General features: G+C 43.8%; 1 protein-coding gene across 1 annotated transcript in view; it reads left to right on the top strand.

Moving 5' to 3' along the window:
• Positions 1 to 15,827, top strand: part of LOC124612305 (exosome RNA helicase MTR4) — an 89,869-nt gene that overhangs the window by 14,786 nt on the left and 59,256 nt on the right. The window contains exon 3 of the mRNA XM_047140421.1: positions 2,843 to 3,085. Coding sequence (XP_046996377.1) covers positions 2,843 to 3,085 — 243 coding nt within the window. The remainder of the gene's footprint in view (positions 1 to 2,842; positions 3,086 to 15,827) is intronic.

Here is a 15,827-nt window from a genome sequence, read left to right as displayed (position 1 = left end):
CTTGGCACACCTTCTGGTAGTTCAGTGTTTCCATTAAAATTCTGTGAGCGGCGCTTCGGGAAGCCTCAGGAACCAACGTGCAGAGATCATTCAGGGTGATCTGCCGATCTTCACGCATGCTCTGCTCAACCTTCAACACTGTCTCCTCAGAAATTGACAGTCTCCCGCTCCTTTGTTTGTTGTGAGTTTCGGTCCGACCAGCTGCAAACTCTCTACACCACTTACGAACATTTTTTACATCCATGCATGACTCATCATACACTTCCATCAATTGGCGATGGATTTCAATCGGTGCAATGCCCTTTGTGTTCAAAAACCAAATAACTGTGCACAATTCGCACTTGCCGGTAACATCCAACGGAAGCTCCATTCTCTGCGGCTGCAAAGCCAAGACTGAGCACCTCAGTGCGGCGTGTGCATGTTTACACACAGCGTGTGAAGCACTCTTCATAACAGTGTGACCAACTGCCACACAAACAGAGTTACTTGTGGGATTACCCTCGTATGTTCTGTCTTGTTGCTGAGGATAATCACATTCCATGTTGATCTTACTTGTGCTCTATCCAACTGACACATCCAAGCCATTCATGTAACTCGTCCAAAATTCAAACATTCATTCTGTACACAGAATTATATTACTGCATTTTATTTACACTCTGTTTTATTCTACTCTTTGTGTAGGTTTCATCTCTAGCTTCTGCATTATTGCTGTTTTTGTGATTCTTTTCTTTTTGTAGTAGAAACCAAAGTGTAACGGGTATACTAGCTGCCCTGTCATACTTTCTTAAGGTACACCCAAAATTCTGACTGTATCATCTCTTCACTGAGAATATACTGCAATCTTTTAAGTTAAGAAGTCCATAGTGCAACTACATACCTAGTCAAGGTCAACAGGACATTTTTAGTAATTGAAAAATACGGTGTTAGTCTGGATGTCACTCTCTAAAAGTCTGATTCTTGGAAATACATAGGACAAACATGAGTTTTGCATGTTTACAGTTTGCAGTATTGATTCATTTGCTTACAGACAAGTTGCTGAGGCTCCAGAAAAGTCATCACATATGGACATAAAAATTGTCCATAATTTTACAACAAATTGATGTCAGCAATAATAGATCCGTAGTTCTTCACAGCTTTCCTGTGATTTTTACTGATAATGGGATGTCACATTGCTCACTGAAACCTACCTACCTTCGTGCATCATGGTTACCTAATAGATTAGATGTGCTGTTCTGTTGAGTTTCTTCAGACGATCTCTGTACTTATTCATCTTACAGGTCCTATGATCTCTGTACTTACTCATCTTGCAGGTCCAGTGAAAAGCAAGGACTGTGTTTTAAACTATTGTTTTTTCAGTTCAGGAATATGAAGCTCTGAGTTTCAGCCATCATTTTCTGTTTTGATACCATTTCTCCAGTATTAATTTGTCTTACAAATTTTTACCACTCTCCTCAATAGTATACAGATGACTGCAGCTGGATCATCATTTCACAAGCAGAGTAAAAATGCAGTATATTACTGTTCCAGGAGCTCACCCAAAAAATTGTGGAATGTACCACTTATTAAATCCTTCAACACACTGGTTGAATAGTAATAAACATTGTTGAAGATGTGCCACAAGTAGCAGCTAGCTACTTGTTTAAATTAATATGGTTTTACTTTTCTTATATTACTATATATGTGTGAGTAGAGTAAGTTATTTTAATCTATTTGTAGCAAGAATACATTATCAGCTAACAGCAGTAGTGATGTGTGCGCTGATACCCCAGTACTATAGATCATTTACACTGCATTGTACTACTGTGTGATTCAGTATTAGGCATAGCATTTTCTTCAGTGGAAGTATTGTGATGTGAGTAATATTGTATGATTTTGCATTTTCCTGGTGTGGAAATACCTTGAATATTTTTCAGATGTTCAGTTGGGTGATGCTGTCCAGAATATGCAATGTTTCAGCAGGCTGACTTGTGGCCATCTTCAGGCATTCCGGATGACTATCTTTCACTAGGCACCCAACAGCAGCCTCTAGCCAACCACCTCCAAGCCTGGACCTGGTATGGAGATGGGGTAAACATGTTACCACCAGCACCAGACGTTTGTCTGTGCCAGTGCAGCGACAATACATTCATGTCCTCTTCAGCCACCATGACAGGCAGGAGTGGATTTCCATGTAGATTGCTGCTGTGCTTCGGCCATGCTCAAGGCTGGATCCCAGGCCATGCTCAACTGAAAACCACCACCTTTATTATTAATTTGTCACATAGTCGGATATCTACAGAAACTTTTAGAATACAGTTCCAGAAGGTGGTGGACTGTTGCAACAATTAGGTGCCATTGTAATTTATGACATGACCATGGGAGATGCAGTGCTCTACCACAGTGAATTTTGTTATCTGTTTGATGTTTGTGTGGGATTTGTGTTCAGTGCACCTCCTCTGCATGCACTTTGCCCACCACTCTGCCAGGTCCGCGACTGGAGACTGCTGGGCAGGGGATTGTTATATAAAGTCGATATTCAATGAAAGTCAGTCAGTCACCAGGAAAGCCTGAAGATGGCAAGAACTCAACTTGCCAAAATATCACATCTTCTAGACAATGCCACCCGGCTGACTGCCCAGTAAATATTCAAAAGTAAGGAATATTGTTAAAGATCTACATGTACAGGTTACCTGCTGTCTATTTTACAAAATACTGTAACCTTTCTACTTTTTGTGCAGATGTTTCTTCTACTTGCTAATACAATTTTGTCATGCTTGTATGTGTTTTTATTTAGTTGAACATTTTACTTACAGAAAGTATTGCGTAAGAAACATTCTGTTCAGTGTTTTCCCTTTCTTTCCAGTATCAGTGAGCTGCAGTCACGAATAAAGGTGCACACTGTGGAAACATTAGAAGCGTGTACACATGAAGTGGCTGTACCACCTAATATGGAGTATGTTCCTCTCAAACAGATATCAACAAAACCGGCAAAGGAGTACAGATTTATTTTGGATCCTTTCCAGAAGGAAGCTATACTCTGTATTGATAATAATCAGTCAGTACTAGTTTCAGCACACACATCAGCTGGGAAGACTGTTGTTGCTGAGTAAGTTAAAAGTGTAATATATTGTCAATGTTTTCTTCTTTACTGTTATTGTGATTCATTTATGTAAGTAGGAGGAGGAATGCCTTTCTTGAAACTCAAATTGTTAAATTGATTACATCGTAATAGATAGTGATGAACCACACATTCTGTACCAGAAGAGCATGCCCCAGATCCACCATATTAAACTGTAATACTAACTAACCAGATGATTTTTTAACTTCCCTCCGTTTAATTTCGCTGACACCAGATTACGTCTAGATTCACTATTTCATTTTCCATTTCCCCTGCAGGTCCGGGGATTAGAATAGGCCCAAGGTTTCCCTGCCTGTCGTAAGAGGCGACTAAAAGGAGTGTCACACATTTTGGCCTTTATTATGGTCCCCTGTAGGGTTTGACCTCCATTCTTCCAAATTTTCCAAAGACCGAGCCAATTGGGGAAGGACACCTTACATGGTGCATTGTTTCCATCATGCGCTGAGACCTCTCGCATCCTTCGTCAATGCTGATCTGCACTTCCGCCCTTCCTCCAGGTGTTGGGTAATGTCACCCTCCCGGGTGTGTTTTCCTCCATCCACTGTGCAGTATCATTTTCTGCACTGACATTGCTAAAGGACTTCTTTGCACCCCATCCAGCCTGGTAGACAGTCCATTAAGGTGGGGCCACCATATACCCTGTTGGTTGTAGCCACCTGACCACACAGGGATCGCTCTGCTGATGCCTGCGCCATTAACTCCCCACGTATGCCAAGGAGTACCGTATTTGCTCGAATCTAAGCCGCACTCGAATCTAAGCCGCACCTGAAAAATGAGACACGAAATAAAGGAAAAAAAATTTCCCGAATCTAAGCCGCACCTGTAATTTTAGACTCGAAATTCAAGGGGAGAGAAAAGTTTTAGGCCGCACCTCCAAATCGAAACAAAGTTGGTCCATTGTAATATGAGACACAATTTAGGTCGAATGAATGACGATACAGTTACAGTAGTTTGGTTCAAGTCGTAAGCATAGCAGTTAAGCTTTACCAGGTAGCCATTGCTATGCGGCAGATGCTCCGTCCGTATTTATTCGGGTACCCTCCCTTTTTCACGTGCTTCGTCTGGTTTGAATCGATTGCTTAGTTTGTTTCGATCTGATAATTGCCGTTTTCTTTGTTATAGGTGTTTACGTCACTCTTAAGCTGAAAATGCATTACTGTACTGTGTCGTGCATTGTTCGTCGCATTCTGATAGTGGGTGTTTACGGCCTGTCGTGGCTCGTGGCATTGCTTGCTTTTGTGCGCGCTACCGCCGCTTACAAAAAAAAAAGGAATCGTCTCATCAGCGAAACAATGGCAAGAGACTGCTATTTGTTGTTACTTACACTGCTGCTTTCTTTGATAATGATCAACAAGAACCAAATAATAGACTGCGTACGATAGAACACGTTCTGAACGAGAGTTAGGTGAAAATTTTTCTCCGTTTGAAAATCTTTGCGGCCGCTTCTTTAGTACATCAAATTGTGTACAGAAATTAGTCATCTTAGGTTTAAAAATCTAGTCAGTTGCCGTGCTTCATTTCTGATTGTATCACTATTAGGCATAAGAATAATACGATATAAACATGACATGATGTGTATGTTCTTCCGCATTTGCTGTTGTCTCACTCTAGTTTCGTAGTTTATTAGGCAGACAGGATTTAAATGAGATAGCAGCAAATATGAAAAATACATGGCAAAGTGTTTATATTTTTATGGTGAGGAGAATACTGCATGTGATTCACATTTCATCGGGTTTCTATTAGCAACCATGTCTTCTCACAGGTAGGAAAAAATTGAGAACGTAGAGTTGGCCATATTGACAAACATCCCAAACAGTTTTGCCAGTCGGATTTTCGTAGTACATTGAAATTCTACTACATTCGAAGATGAACAATACGGAATTTGTAATTACTTCGTTGGATAATGTATGAAAATGCAGTGGTTTTTTTTTTTTTTTTTTGCTGGCGCAGAGGTTTTGGTGCCAGCGTTTATCTTTGTGCCTACAAAGCTTGCCTGTGTAGCGCTACATATATTCGACAGCAGAAGTTAGTTGTGGCGGCAGCTGCCAACATTTTTCAGAACTTCCGGTTGCTTTGCACTCGATTCTAAGCCGCAGCCGGTTTTTTGGATTACAAAAACCGAAAAAAAGTGCGGCTTAGATTCGAGTAAATACGGTAGGTGCCCGTCACCCTGTGGCATTGGGACTCCCAGCAATGGCCATTGGCCATCGTGCCAGATTGGCCTTTGCTGTGGCTTGGTGGCATCCGTGGGGAGGTCCCCTGGTTGGCAGCGAAGCTCATTCACCCCGGTACCTCATATGTACGAAAGTTGATGGGGAATGTGTTGTCAATGAAACCTCAGTTTTTTGTGGAGTATTTAGAGGACAAGTGTGGGGAGATGGAAGTCTTGTCCAAAATGCGGTCAGGGTTGGTTTTGCCCAATACAGCATCCTCTGCCCAGTCATGGGCACTACTTGCCTGTGAAGCTGGGGGATGTTTCTGTTTCAGTCACGCCCCATAAGATCTTAAATATGGTCCAGGGTAATGTATTTCAGAGGGACCTTCTTTTGCAGTCTTGAAAATGAGCTGCGTGCCAATTTAGAGCGGTGAGGTGTCCATTTCGTCTGACACGTCCACCTGGGTCCGAGGGATAATCAGGTTGCTACCAGTGCCTTCATCTTGGCCTTTAAGGGTGGCACATTACCCGACAAGGTCAAGGTGATAGTCTACCACTGTGACGTAAAGCCATATATCCCTCCCCCGATGCAGTGCTTTAGGTGCTGGAAGTTCGGCCGTATGTCTTCCTGCTGTACTTCCAGCGTCACCTGTCGGTATTGTAGACGTCCTCCACATCCCAATACTCCATGTGCCCCGCCTCCTATCTGTGTCAACTGCAGAGAGCACCATTCGCCTTGCTCACCAGACTGCAGGATTCTCCAGAAAGAAAGAAAACTAACGGAATACAAGCCCCTGGACCAACTGGCCTACACTGAGGCTAAGAGAAAATATGAGAGGCTACATCCTGTGCAACGTACACCACTGCCACGACAACGGTTCTACCATCTTCCGTTCTGCCACGTTCAGTTGGCTCTCAGAGCCATCAGACTCCACCTGCCCTCTTGAATGTGGGGGGCACTTCTATCCCTGTTGGTCCTGCACAACCTACTTAAAGAGCAACCCCCCCTACCATCAGGTACGTCAGTCCCCACTTCTCAGCCAGAGAAGCGTAGGTCTTCTTTGGCTCCATTCGCCAGGAAGGGATACCTTGGGTCACTCCCTTCCCAGGTTCCTACCAGTGGCAAAGCTGACACCCGCCAGTGGCTGAAGCAACCACAGGTAGCTGGTCATAGGGCTTCACAGTCCTCCTCAGTCCCTGAGACTGAATCAGTGAAGCCCTCCCAGCCGGAAAAACTTAAGGAGCAGTGAGAGAAACCTAAAAAGAAAAAGACCCCCAAGAACAAAGGCACTGTGGTGGCATCCACACCAACACTACCTACAAGCTCTGTGTCTGAGGATGAGGTGGCGATTCTGGTGTCCACTAAGGACCTAGATATTGCTAGGCCCTTAGACACCATGTATGTCGATCACACAGGTACTCATCTGGTGGCAGCAGGTGACCCTGAGGTAGTGACCAGTTCCCCATCTTCCTGTCACTCCCCCAGCGTCATGCCCATGGAAACCTACCCAGATGGGCTTTAAACAAGCTGAATCTCTTCCACATGATGCCATTGATGTTGTCATTGAGCAGGTCACTTGAATGAGTGTTCCATGCCTTCCCAGTCTCACGATCACGTAATCCTCCAGTGGAATTGCGGCGGTTTTTTCCGTCACCTGGTGGAGCTAAGGCAGTTGTTACGCTTTACACCTGCTTTCTGCATTGCCCTCCAGGAAACCTGGTTCCCGGCAATGCGGACCCCTGCCCTCCGTGGCTATAATGGATATTACTGTAACTGTAGCGACCATAATAGTGTCAGGTGGAGTTTGCGTTTGTCCCGAACTCAGTACGTTGTGAACCTGTGCCCCTTCAAACCCATCTTGAAGCTGTGGCTGCCAGGATAAGGACGACACAGGAAATAACTGTCTGCAGTGTATATTTTACTCCAGATGGTGCAGTGCCCCTGAATGTATTGGCTGCACTGATTGATCAACTCCCTAAATCTTTCAAATTTTTTGGAGATTTTAATGCACATAATGTCTTGTGGTGTGGTGCCATGCTTACTGGTCGAGGTAGGGAGGTCGAAAATTTACTGTCACAACTCGACCTTGACCTCGACGTCGACCTCTGCTTCTTAAATACAGGTGCCCCCACACATTTCAGTGTGGCACATGGCACATATTCGGCCATTGATCTCTCGGTTTGCAGTCCTGGCCTTCTCCCATCTATCCACTGGAGAACACATGATGACCTGTGTGGTAGTGACCAGTTCCCCGTCTTCCTGTCACTCCCCCGGCATCATGCCCACGGGTACCTATCCAGATGGGCGTGAAACAAGCTGAATCTCATCCACATGATGCCATTGATGTGGTTGTTGAGCAGGTCACTACATTGATTGTTCCTGCGGCGGAAAACACAATCCCTCATTCTTTAGGGTGCCCCTGGCGAAAGACAGTCCCTTGGTGGATGCTGGGAGTCACTAAGGCAATTAAAGAGCATCGGCAAGCTCTAAAGTGACATAAGTGGCACCCTTCCCATCAGAAACAGGAGTGTTGGGATGGGTATGTGTCGACCATTGGGTGCCATACATCACCTTCCCAAGTCTGGACGAAGATCAGACATCTTTTTGGATACCAGACCCCAACAGGTGTCCTTGGCATTAACATCAATGGTGTGTTATCTAACGATGCAAATGCAATTGCCGAGCACTTTACTGAGCGTTATGCTCGAACCTCTGTGTTGGGGAACTATGCCCAAGCTTTCGCACCCTCAAACGGCGGATGGAAAGGAAAGTCCTCTCGTTAACTACACACCACAGTGCACCCTATAACGTCCCATTTACAGAGTGGGAACTCCTCAGCGCCCTTGCACATTGCCCTGACACAGCTCCTGGGCCGCATTGGATCAACAGTCAGATGATTAAACATCTCTTGTCTGACCACAAGCGACATCTTATCATCATCTTCAACCGGATCTGGTGTGATGCCTCCTTTCCATCGCAATGGCTGGACGGCACCATCATTCCGGTGCTCAAATCCGGTCAAAACCCGCTTGATGTGGATCGTTACTGGCCCATCAGCCTCACCAACTTTCTTTGTAAGCTGCTGGAACAAATGGTGTCGGCAATTGGGTTGGGTCCTGGAGTCATGTGGCCTACTGGCTGATTCTGCCAGGGTCACTCTACCATTGATAATCTTGTGTCCCTTGAGTCTGCCATTCGAACAGCCTTTTCCAGATGGCAGCATCTGAGTGCTGTCTTTTTTGACTTACGTAAAGCATACGACACGACCTGGCAACACCATATCCTTGCCACATTGTATGAGTGGGGTCTCCGGACCCTGCTCCTGATTTTTATCCAAAAATTCCTGTCACTCCGTACTTTCGGTGTCCAAGTCGGTGCCTCCCATAGTTCTTCCCGTATTCAGTAGAATGGCATTTTGCAGGGCTCAGTATTGAGTGTGTCTCTATTTTTAGTGGCTATTAACGGTCTAGCAGCAGCTGTAGGGCTGACAGTCTCACCTTCTCTGTATGCGGATGACTTCTACATTTTGTACTGCTTCTCCAGTACTGGTGTTGCTGAGTGGCACCTACCGGAAGCCATTCACAAGTCACAGTCATGGGCTCTAGCCAACGGATCCCAGTTTTCAGCTGTGAAGTCATGTGTCATGCACTTCTGTTGCCGTTGCACCATTCATCCAGAACCAGAACTTTACCTTAAAGACGATCCATTCACTGTAGTGGAGACATATTGATTCTTAGGACTGATTTTCAACACCCGATTGACTTGTCTACCACACCTTCGTCAGCTTAAGCGATGTGCTGGCGGCACCTCAATGTCCTCCACTGCCTGAGCAACACCAAATGGGGGTGCAGATCACTCAATGCTGCTGCAGCTCTACAGAGCCTTTGTTCAATCCCACTGTGACTATAGGAGTCTGGTTTACAGTTCGGCAATGCCCTCAGTGTTGCATTCACTCGACCTAGTGCACCACTGGCGGCCCAGGTCAAGGCATAAGATTGCGGTTCACATCTGGTCCCTTCTGTCTGAACTGGAGTCCTTCCCATTACCACCTCTCCTGGAGATCCATTCATGTACACCGCCATGGTGTATACCTATGCCACAGATTCTTCTGGACCTTTCGCATGGTCCTAAGGACTCCGTTAACCCTGCGGCTCTCCACTATTACTTCCTCTCGATTCTCAACATATACCGGAGCGATGAAGTGCTTTACACTGACAGCTCGATGGCTGATGGTCATGTAGGCTTTGCATATGTTCACGGAGGACATATTGAACAGCTCTCCTGGCCATAAGGCTGCAGTGTTTTCACTGCAGAACTGGCGGCCGTATCTTGTGATCTTGAGCACATCTGCTCGTGCCCTGGCATGTCATTTCTCCTATGTACTGACTCCTTGAGCAGCCTACAAGCTATCGACCAGTGTTACCCTCGTTGTCCTTTGGTAGCATCCATTCTGGAGTCCATCTATGCCCTGGAACAGTCCCACTGTTCAATGGTGTTTGTGTGGATCCCAGGACACTTTGGAATCCCAGGCAACAAACTTGCCGACAGGCTGGCCAAACAGGCTACGCGGAAACCGCTTCTGGAGATAGGCATCTGCAAAAGTGACCTGTGCTCTGTCTTACACCGCAGGATTTTTCGGCTTTGGGAGACAGAATGGCATAACAGTACACACAACAAACCGCATGTCATTAAGGAGACTACGAATGTGTGGACGTCTCCCATGCGGTCCTCCTGCAGGGAATCTGTTGTCCTCTGCCGCATTGGCCATACATGGCTAACGCATTGTTACCTCTTGCGTCACGAGGACCCATCTCGGTGCCGCTGTGGCTCACAAATGATGGTCGTCCACCTCTTGCTGGACTGCCCACTTTTAGCCACTCTGCGGCGGACTTTCAACTTTCCCAGCACCCTACCTTCAGTGTTGGGCGACAATGCCTCAACAGCATCTTTAGTTTTACATTTTACTTGTTAGAGTGGGTTTTATCATTTGATCTAAGGTTTAGCGCATGTCCTTTGTCCCTCTGTGTCCTCCACCCTAGTGCTTTCAGGGTGGAGGTTTTAATGTGTTACAGAGTGACTCGCTTCATCTTTTTACTCTCATGATCAGTCAGCCACGACAGTCTGCTCCCTTGTTATCTCTTCTACGTGTTTCTTGTGTATCTCAGTGGTTTCCTTGTCTGATTTTGTCTATTTTAATGTTTGTTGCCCTTCTGTCATTCTTGTGGTTTTCTCTTTTCTTCCAGCTGTGTTTTGTATGTCTTGATTATTTTACTCCCACCTTTGTAGAATTATTTTAATCGGAATGAGGGACCAGTGACCTAGAAGTTTGGTCACTCCCCCCCCCCCCCCCCCCTCTTTTAAACCAGCCAACCAATCGTTTCCATTTTCAGATTTTATGGCTTCCATACTACATTCAGACGTCTGAATGGGATTTGTTATGGTTAGGAAGGTAGGTAGGGCAAAAACGGAGTTACTGTGAACAGTTCAGTGACAGGATTGTACTGTTCTCCAACAACTATAGTTCAGTCACAAGCTGATGTCCCAAGGAAATGGTGATTAGGTAGAGTGAATACACGAGGGAATTGAAAGGTTAACTAGTAATCAGGGAAAACTGGAACTCCATACTAGGAAATGAATGAAAGTGGGGTTACAAGTAAATATAGACTCACAAATAGAAATGAGAGAGGAGAACGCCTCTATGATTTCTGCAATAAATGTTGGCTTGTTGTTGTTGTTGTGGTCTTCAGTCCTGAGACTGGTTTGATGCAGCTCTCCATGCTACTCTATCCTGTGCAAGCTTCTTCATATCCCAATACTTACTGCAACCTACATCCTTCTGAATCTGCTTAGTGTATTCATCTCTTGGTCTCCCTCTACAATTTTTACTCTCCTCACTGCCCTCCAATGCTAATTTTGTGATCCCTTGATGCCTCAGAACATGTCCCACCAACCGGTCCCTTCTTCTTGTCAAGTTGTGTCACAAACTCCTCTTCTCCTCAATTATATTCAATACCGCCTCATTATTTATGTGATCTACCCACCTAATCTTCAGCATTCTTCTGTAGCACCACATTTTGAAAGGTTCTAGTCTCTTCTTGTCCAAACTATTTATCATCCATGTTTCACTTCCATACATGGCTACACTTCATACAAATACTTTCAGAAACGACTTCCTGACACTTAAATCTATAATCGATGTTAACAAATTTCTCTTCTTCAGAAACAATTTCCTTGCCTTTGCCAGCCTACATTTTATATCCCCTCTACTTCGAACATCATCAGTTATTTTGCTCCCCAAATAGCAAAACTCCTTTACTACTTTAAGTGTCTCATTTCCTAATCTAATTCCCTCAGCATCTCATGACTTAATTAGACTACATTCCGTTATCCTTATTTTGCTTTTGTTGATGTTCATCTTGTATCCTCCTTTGAAGACACTGTCCATTCCGTTCAGCTGCTCTTCCAGGTCCTTTGCTGTCTCTGACAGAATTACAATGTCATCAGCAAACCACAGAGTTTTTATTTCTTCTCCAGGGATTTTAATTCCTACTCCGAATTTTTCTTTCGTTTCCTTCACTGCTTGCTCAATATGCAAATTGAATAACATCGGCGAGAGGCTACAACCCTGTCTCACTCCCTTCCCAACCACTGCTTCCCTTCCATGTCCCTCGACGCTTATAGCTGCCATCTGGTTTCTGTACAAATTGTAAATAGCCTTTCGTTCCCTGTATTTTACCCCTGCCACCTTTAGAATTTGAAAGAGAGTATTCCAGTCAACATTGTCAAAAGCTTTCTCTAAGTCTACAAATGCTATAAACATTGTTTGCCTTTCCTTAATCTTTCTTATAAGATATGTCATAAGGTCAGTATTGCCTCACGTGTTCCAACATTTCTACGGAATTCAAACTGATCTTCCCTGAGGTCAGCTTCTACCAGTTCTTCCATTCGTCTGTAAAGAATTCGTGTTAGTATTTTGCAGCTGTGAGTTATTAAACTGATAGTCCGGTAATTTTCACATCTGTCAACACGTGCTTTCTTTGGGATTGGAATTATTATGTTCTTCTTGAAGTCTGAGGGTATGTAGCCTATCTCATACATCTTGCTCACCAGGTGGTAGAGTTTTGTCATGACTGGCTCTCCCAAGGCCGTCAGTAGTTCTAGTGGAATGTTGTCTACTCCCGGGGCCTTGTTTCGACTCAGGTCTTTCAGTGCTCTGTCAAACTCTTCACGCAGTATCGTATCTCCCATTTCATCTTCATCTAAATCCTCTTCCATTTCTATAATATTGTCCTCAAGTACATCACCCTTGTACTGACACTCTATATACTCCTTCCACCTTTCTGCTTTCTCTTCTTTGCTTAGAGCTGGGTTTCCATCTGACCTCTTGATATTCATACAAGTGGTTCTCTTTTCTCCAAAGGTCTCTTTAATTTTCCTGTAGGCAGTATCTATCTTATCCCTAGTGAGATAAGCCTCTACATCCTTACATTTGTCCTCTAGCCATCCCTGCTTAGCCATTTTGCACTTCCTGTCAATCTCATTTTTGAGACGTTTGTATTCCTTTTTGCCTGCTTCATTTACTGCATTTTTATATTTTCTCCTTTCATCAATTAAATTCAATATATCTTCTGTTACCCAAGGATTTTTACTAGCCTTCGTCTTTTTACCTACTTGATCCTCTGCTGCCGTTACTACTACATCCCTCAAAGCTACCCATTCTTTCTGTACTGTATTTCTTTCCCCCATTCCTGCCAATGGTTCCCTTATGCTCTCGCAGAAACTCTGTACAACCTCTGGTTTAGTCAATTTATCCAGGTCCCATCTCCTTAAATTCCCACCTTTTTGCAGTTTCTTCAGTTTTAATTTACAGTTCACAACCAATAGATTGTGGCCAGAGTCCACATCTGCCCCTGGAAATGTCTTACAATTTAAATCTCTGTCTTACCATTATATAATCTATCTGATACCTTCTAGTATCTCCAGGATTCTTCCATGTATACAACCGTCTTTTATGATTCTTAAACCAAGTGTTAGCTATGATTATGTTCTGCTCTGTGCAAAATTATACCAGATGGCTTCCTCTTTCATTTCTTACCCCCAATCCATATTCACCCACTATGTTTCCTTCCCTCCCTTTCCTACTCTCGAATTCTAGTCACCCATGACTATTAAATTTTTGTCTCCCTTCACTACCTGACTAATTTCTTTTATCTCATCATGCATTTCATCAGTTTCTTCATCATCTGCAGAGCTAGTTGGCAAAAAACTTATACTACTGTAGTGGGCGTGGGCTTCGTGTCTATCTTGGCCACAATAATGCGTTCACTATGCTGTTTGTAGTAGCTTCCCCGCACTTCTGTTTTTTTATTCATTATTAAACCTACTCCTGCATTACCCCTATTTGATTTTGTATTTATAACCCTGTATTCACCTGACCAAATGTCTTGTTCCTCCTGCCACCGAACTTTGCTAATTCTCACTATATCTTACTTTAACCTATCCATTTCCCTTTTTAAATTTTCTAATCTACCTGCCCGATTAAGGGATCTGACATTCCACGCTCCGATCCGTAGAACGCCAGTTTTCTTTCTCCTGATAACGGCGTCCTCCTGAGTAGTCCCCGCCCGGAGATCCGAATGGGGGACTATTTTACCTCTGGAATATTTTACCCAAGAGGACGCCATCATCATTCAACCTGTATGGTTAAAGCTGCATGTCCTCGGGAAAAATTACAGCTGTAGTTCCCCCTTGCTTTCAGCCGTTCACAGTACCAGCACAGCAAGGCCGTTTTGGTTAGTGTTACAAGGCCAGATCAGTAATTTTCACATCTGTCAACACCTGCTTTCCTTGGGATTGGAATTACTATATTCTTCTTGAAGTTTGAGGGAATTTCGCCTGTCTCATACATCTTGCTCACCAGATGGTAGAGTTTTGTCAGGGATGGCTCTCCCAAGGCTATCAGTAGTTCTAATGGAATGTTGTCTACTCCTAGGGCCTTGTTTCGACTTAGATCTTTCAGTGCTCTGTCAAACTCTTCAAATAGATCATATCTCCCATTTCATCTGCCGTCCCAAGTGGCCAAGCGGTTCTAGGCGCTACAGTCTGGAACATGCCCCGGGCATGGATGTGTGTGATGTCCTTAGGTTAGTTAGGTTTAAGTAGTTCTAAGTTCTAGGGGACTGATGACCTCAGAAGTCCCATAGTGCTCAGAGCCATTTTTTTCCCATTTCATCTTCATCTTCTTCCATTTCCGTAATATTGCCCTCAAGTATATCGCCGTTGTATAGACCCTCTGTATACTCCATCCACCTTTCTGCCTTCCCTTATTTGCTTAGAACTGGTTTCTCATCTGAGCTCTTGATATTCATGCAAGCGGTTCTCTTTCCTCCAAAGGTCTCTTTAATTTTCTGTAGGCAGTATCTAACTTACCCCTAGTGATATGTCTCTACATCTTTACATTTGTCCTCTAGCCATTCCTGTTTAGCCGTTTTGCACTTCCTGTTGATCTCATTTTTGAGGCTTTTGTGTTCCTTTGTGCGTGCTTCATTTACTGCATCTTTATATTTTCTGTTTTTGGCAGTTAAATTCAATATCTCTTCTATTACCCAAGGATTTCTAGTAGCCCTCGTCTTTTTACATGCTCAATCCTATGCTGCCTTCACTATTTCATCTTTCAAAGCTCCCTGTTCTTCTTCTACTGTATTTCTTTCCCTCATTATTGTCAGACATTCCCTAATGCTCTCTCTGAAACTCTCTACAACCTCTAGTTCCGTTAGTGTATCCAGATCCCATCTCCTTAAATTCCCCCCTTTTTGCAGTTTCATTAGTTTTAATCTAAAGTTCATAATCAATCAATCAATCATGGCCGTAGTCCACATCTGCCCCTGGAAATGTCTTGCAGTTTAATACCTGGTTCCTGGATCTCTGTCTTACCATTACATAATCTACCTGAAACCTTCCAGTGTCTCCAGGCCTCTTCTTTCGTGATTCGCAAACCAAGTGTTACCTATGATTAAGTAATGCCCTTTGCAAAATTCCAGCAGATGGCTTCTTCTTTCATACCATGCCGCCATTTCATATTCGCCTACTACCTTTTCTTCTCTTCCTTTTCATACTATCGAATTCCAATCCCCCCATGACTACTAAATTTTTGTCTCCCGTCACTATCTGAATAATTTCTTTATTTGTATCATACATTTCTTCTATCTCTTCGTCATCTGCAGAGCTATTTGGCATATAAACTTGTACTACTGTGGTAGGCATGGGCTTCATGTCTATCTTGGCTACAATAATGTGTTCACTATGCCGTTTGTAGTAGCTTACCTGCACTCCTATTTTTTTTATTCATTATTAAACCTAATCTTGCTCTACCCTAATATGATTTTGTATTTATAACACTGTATTCACCTGACCGAAGTCTTGCTCCTCCTGCCACCGAACTCCACTAATTCCCACCATATTAATGTATCCATTTCCCTTTTTAAATTTTCTAACCTACCTGTCCGATTATGGTATCTGACATTCTACGCTCTGATCTGTAGAACGCCAGTTTT

This window comes from Schistocerca americana, chromosome 4 (genome assembly GCF_021461395.2).
Source record: "Schistocerca americana isolate TAMUIC-IGC-003095 chromosome 4, iqSchAmer2.1, whole genome shotgun sequence".
Lineage (NCBI taxonomy): Eukaryota > Metazoa > Arthropoda > Insecta > Orthoptera > Acrididae > Schistocerca > Schistocerca americana.
This window is presented reverse-complemented; position numbering and strand designations above follow the sequence as displayed.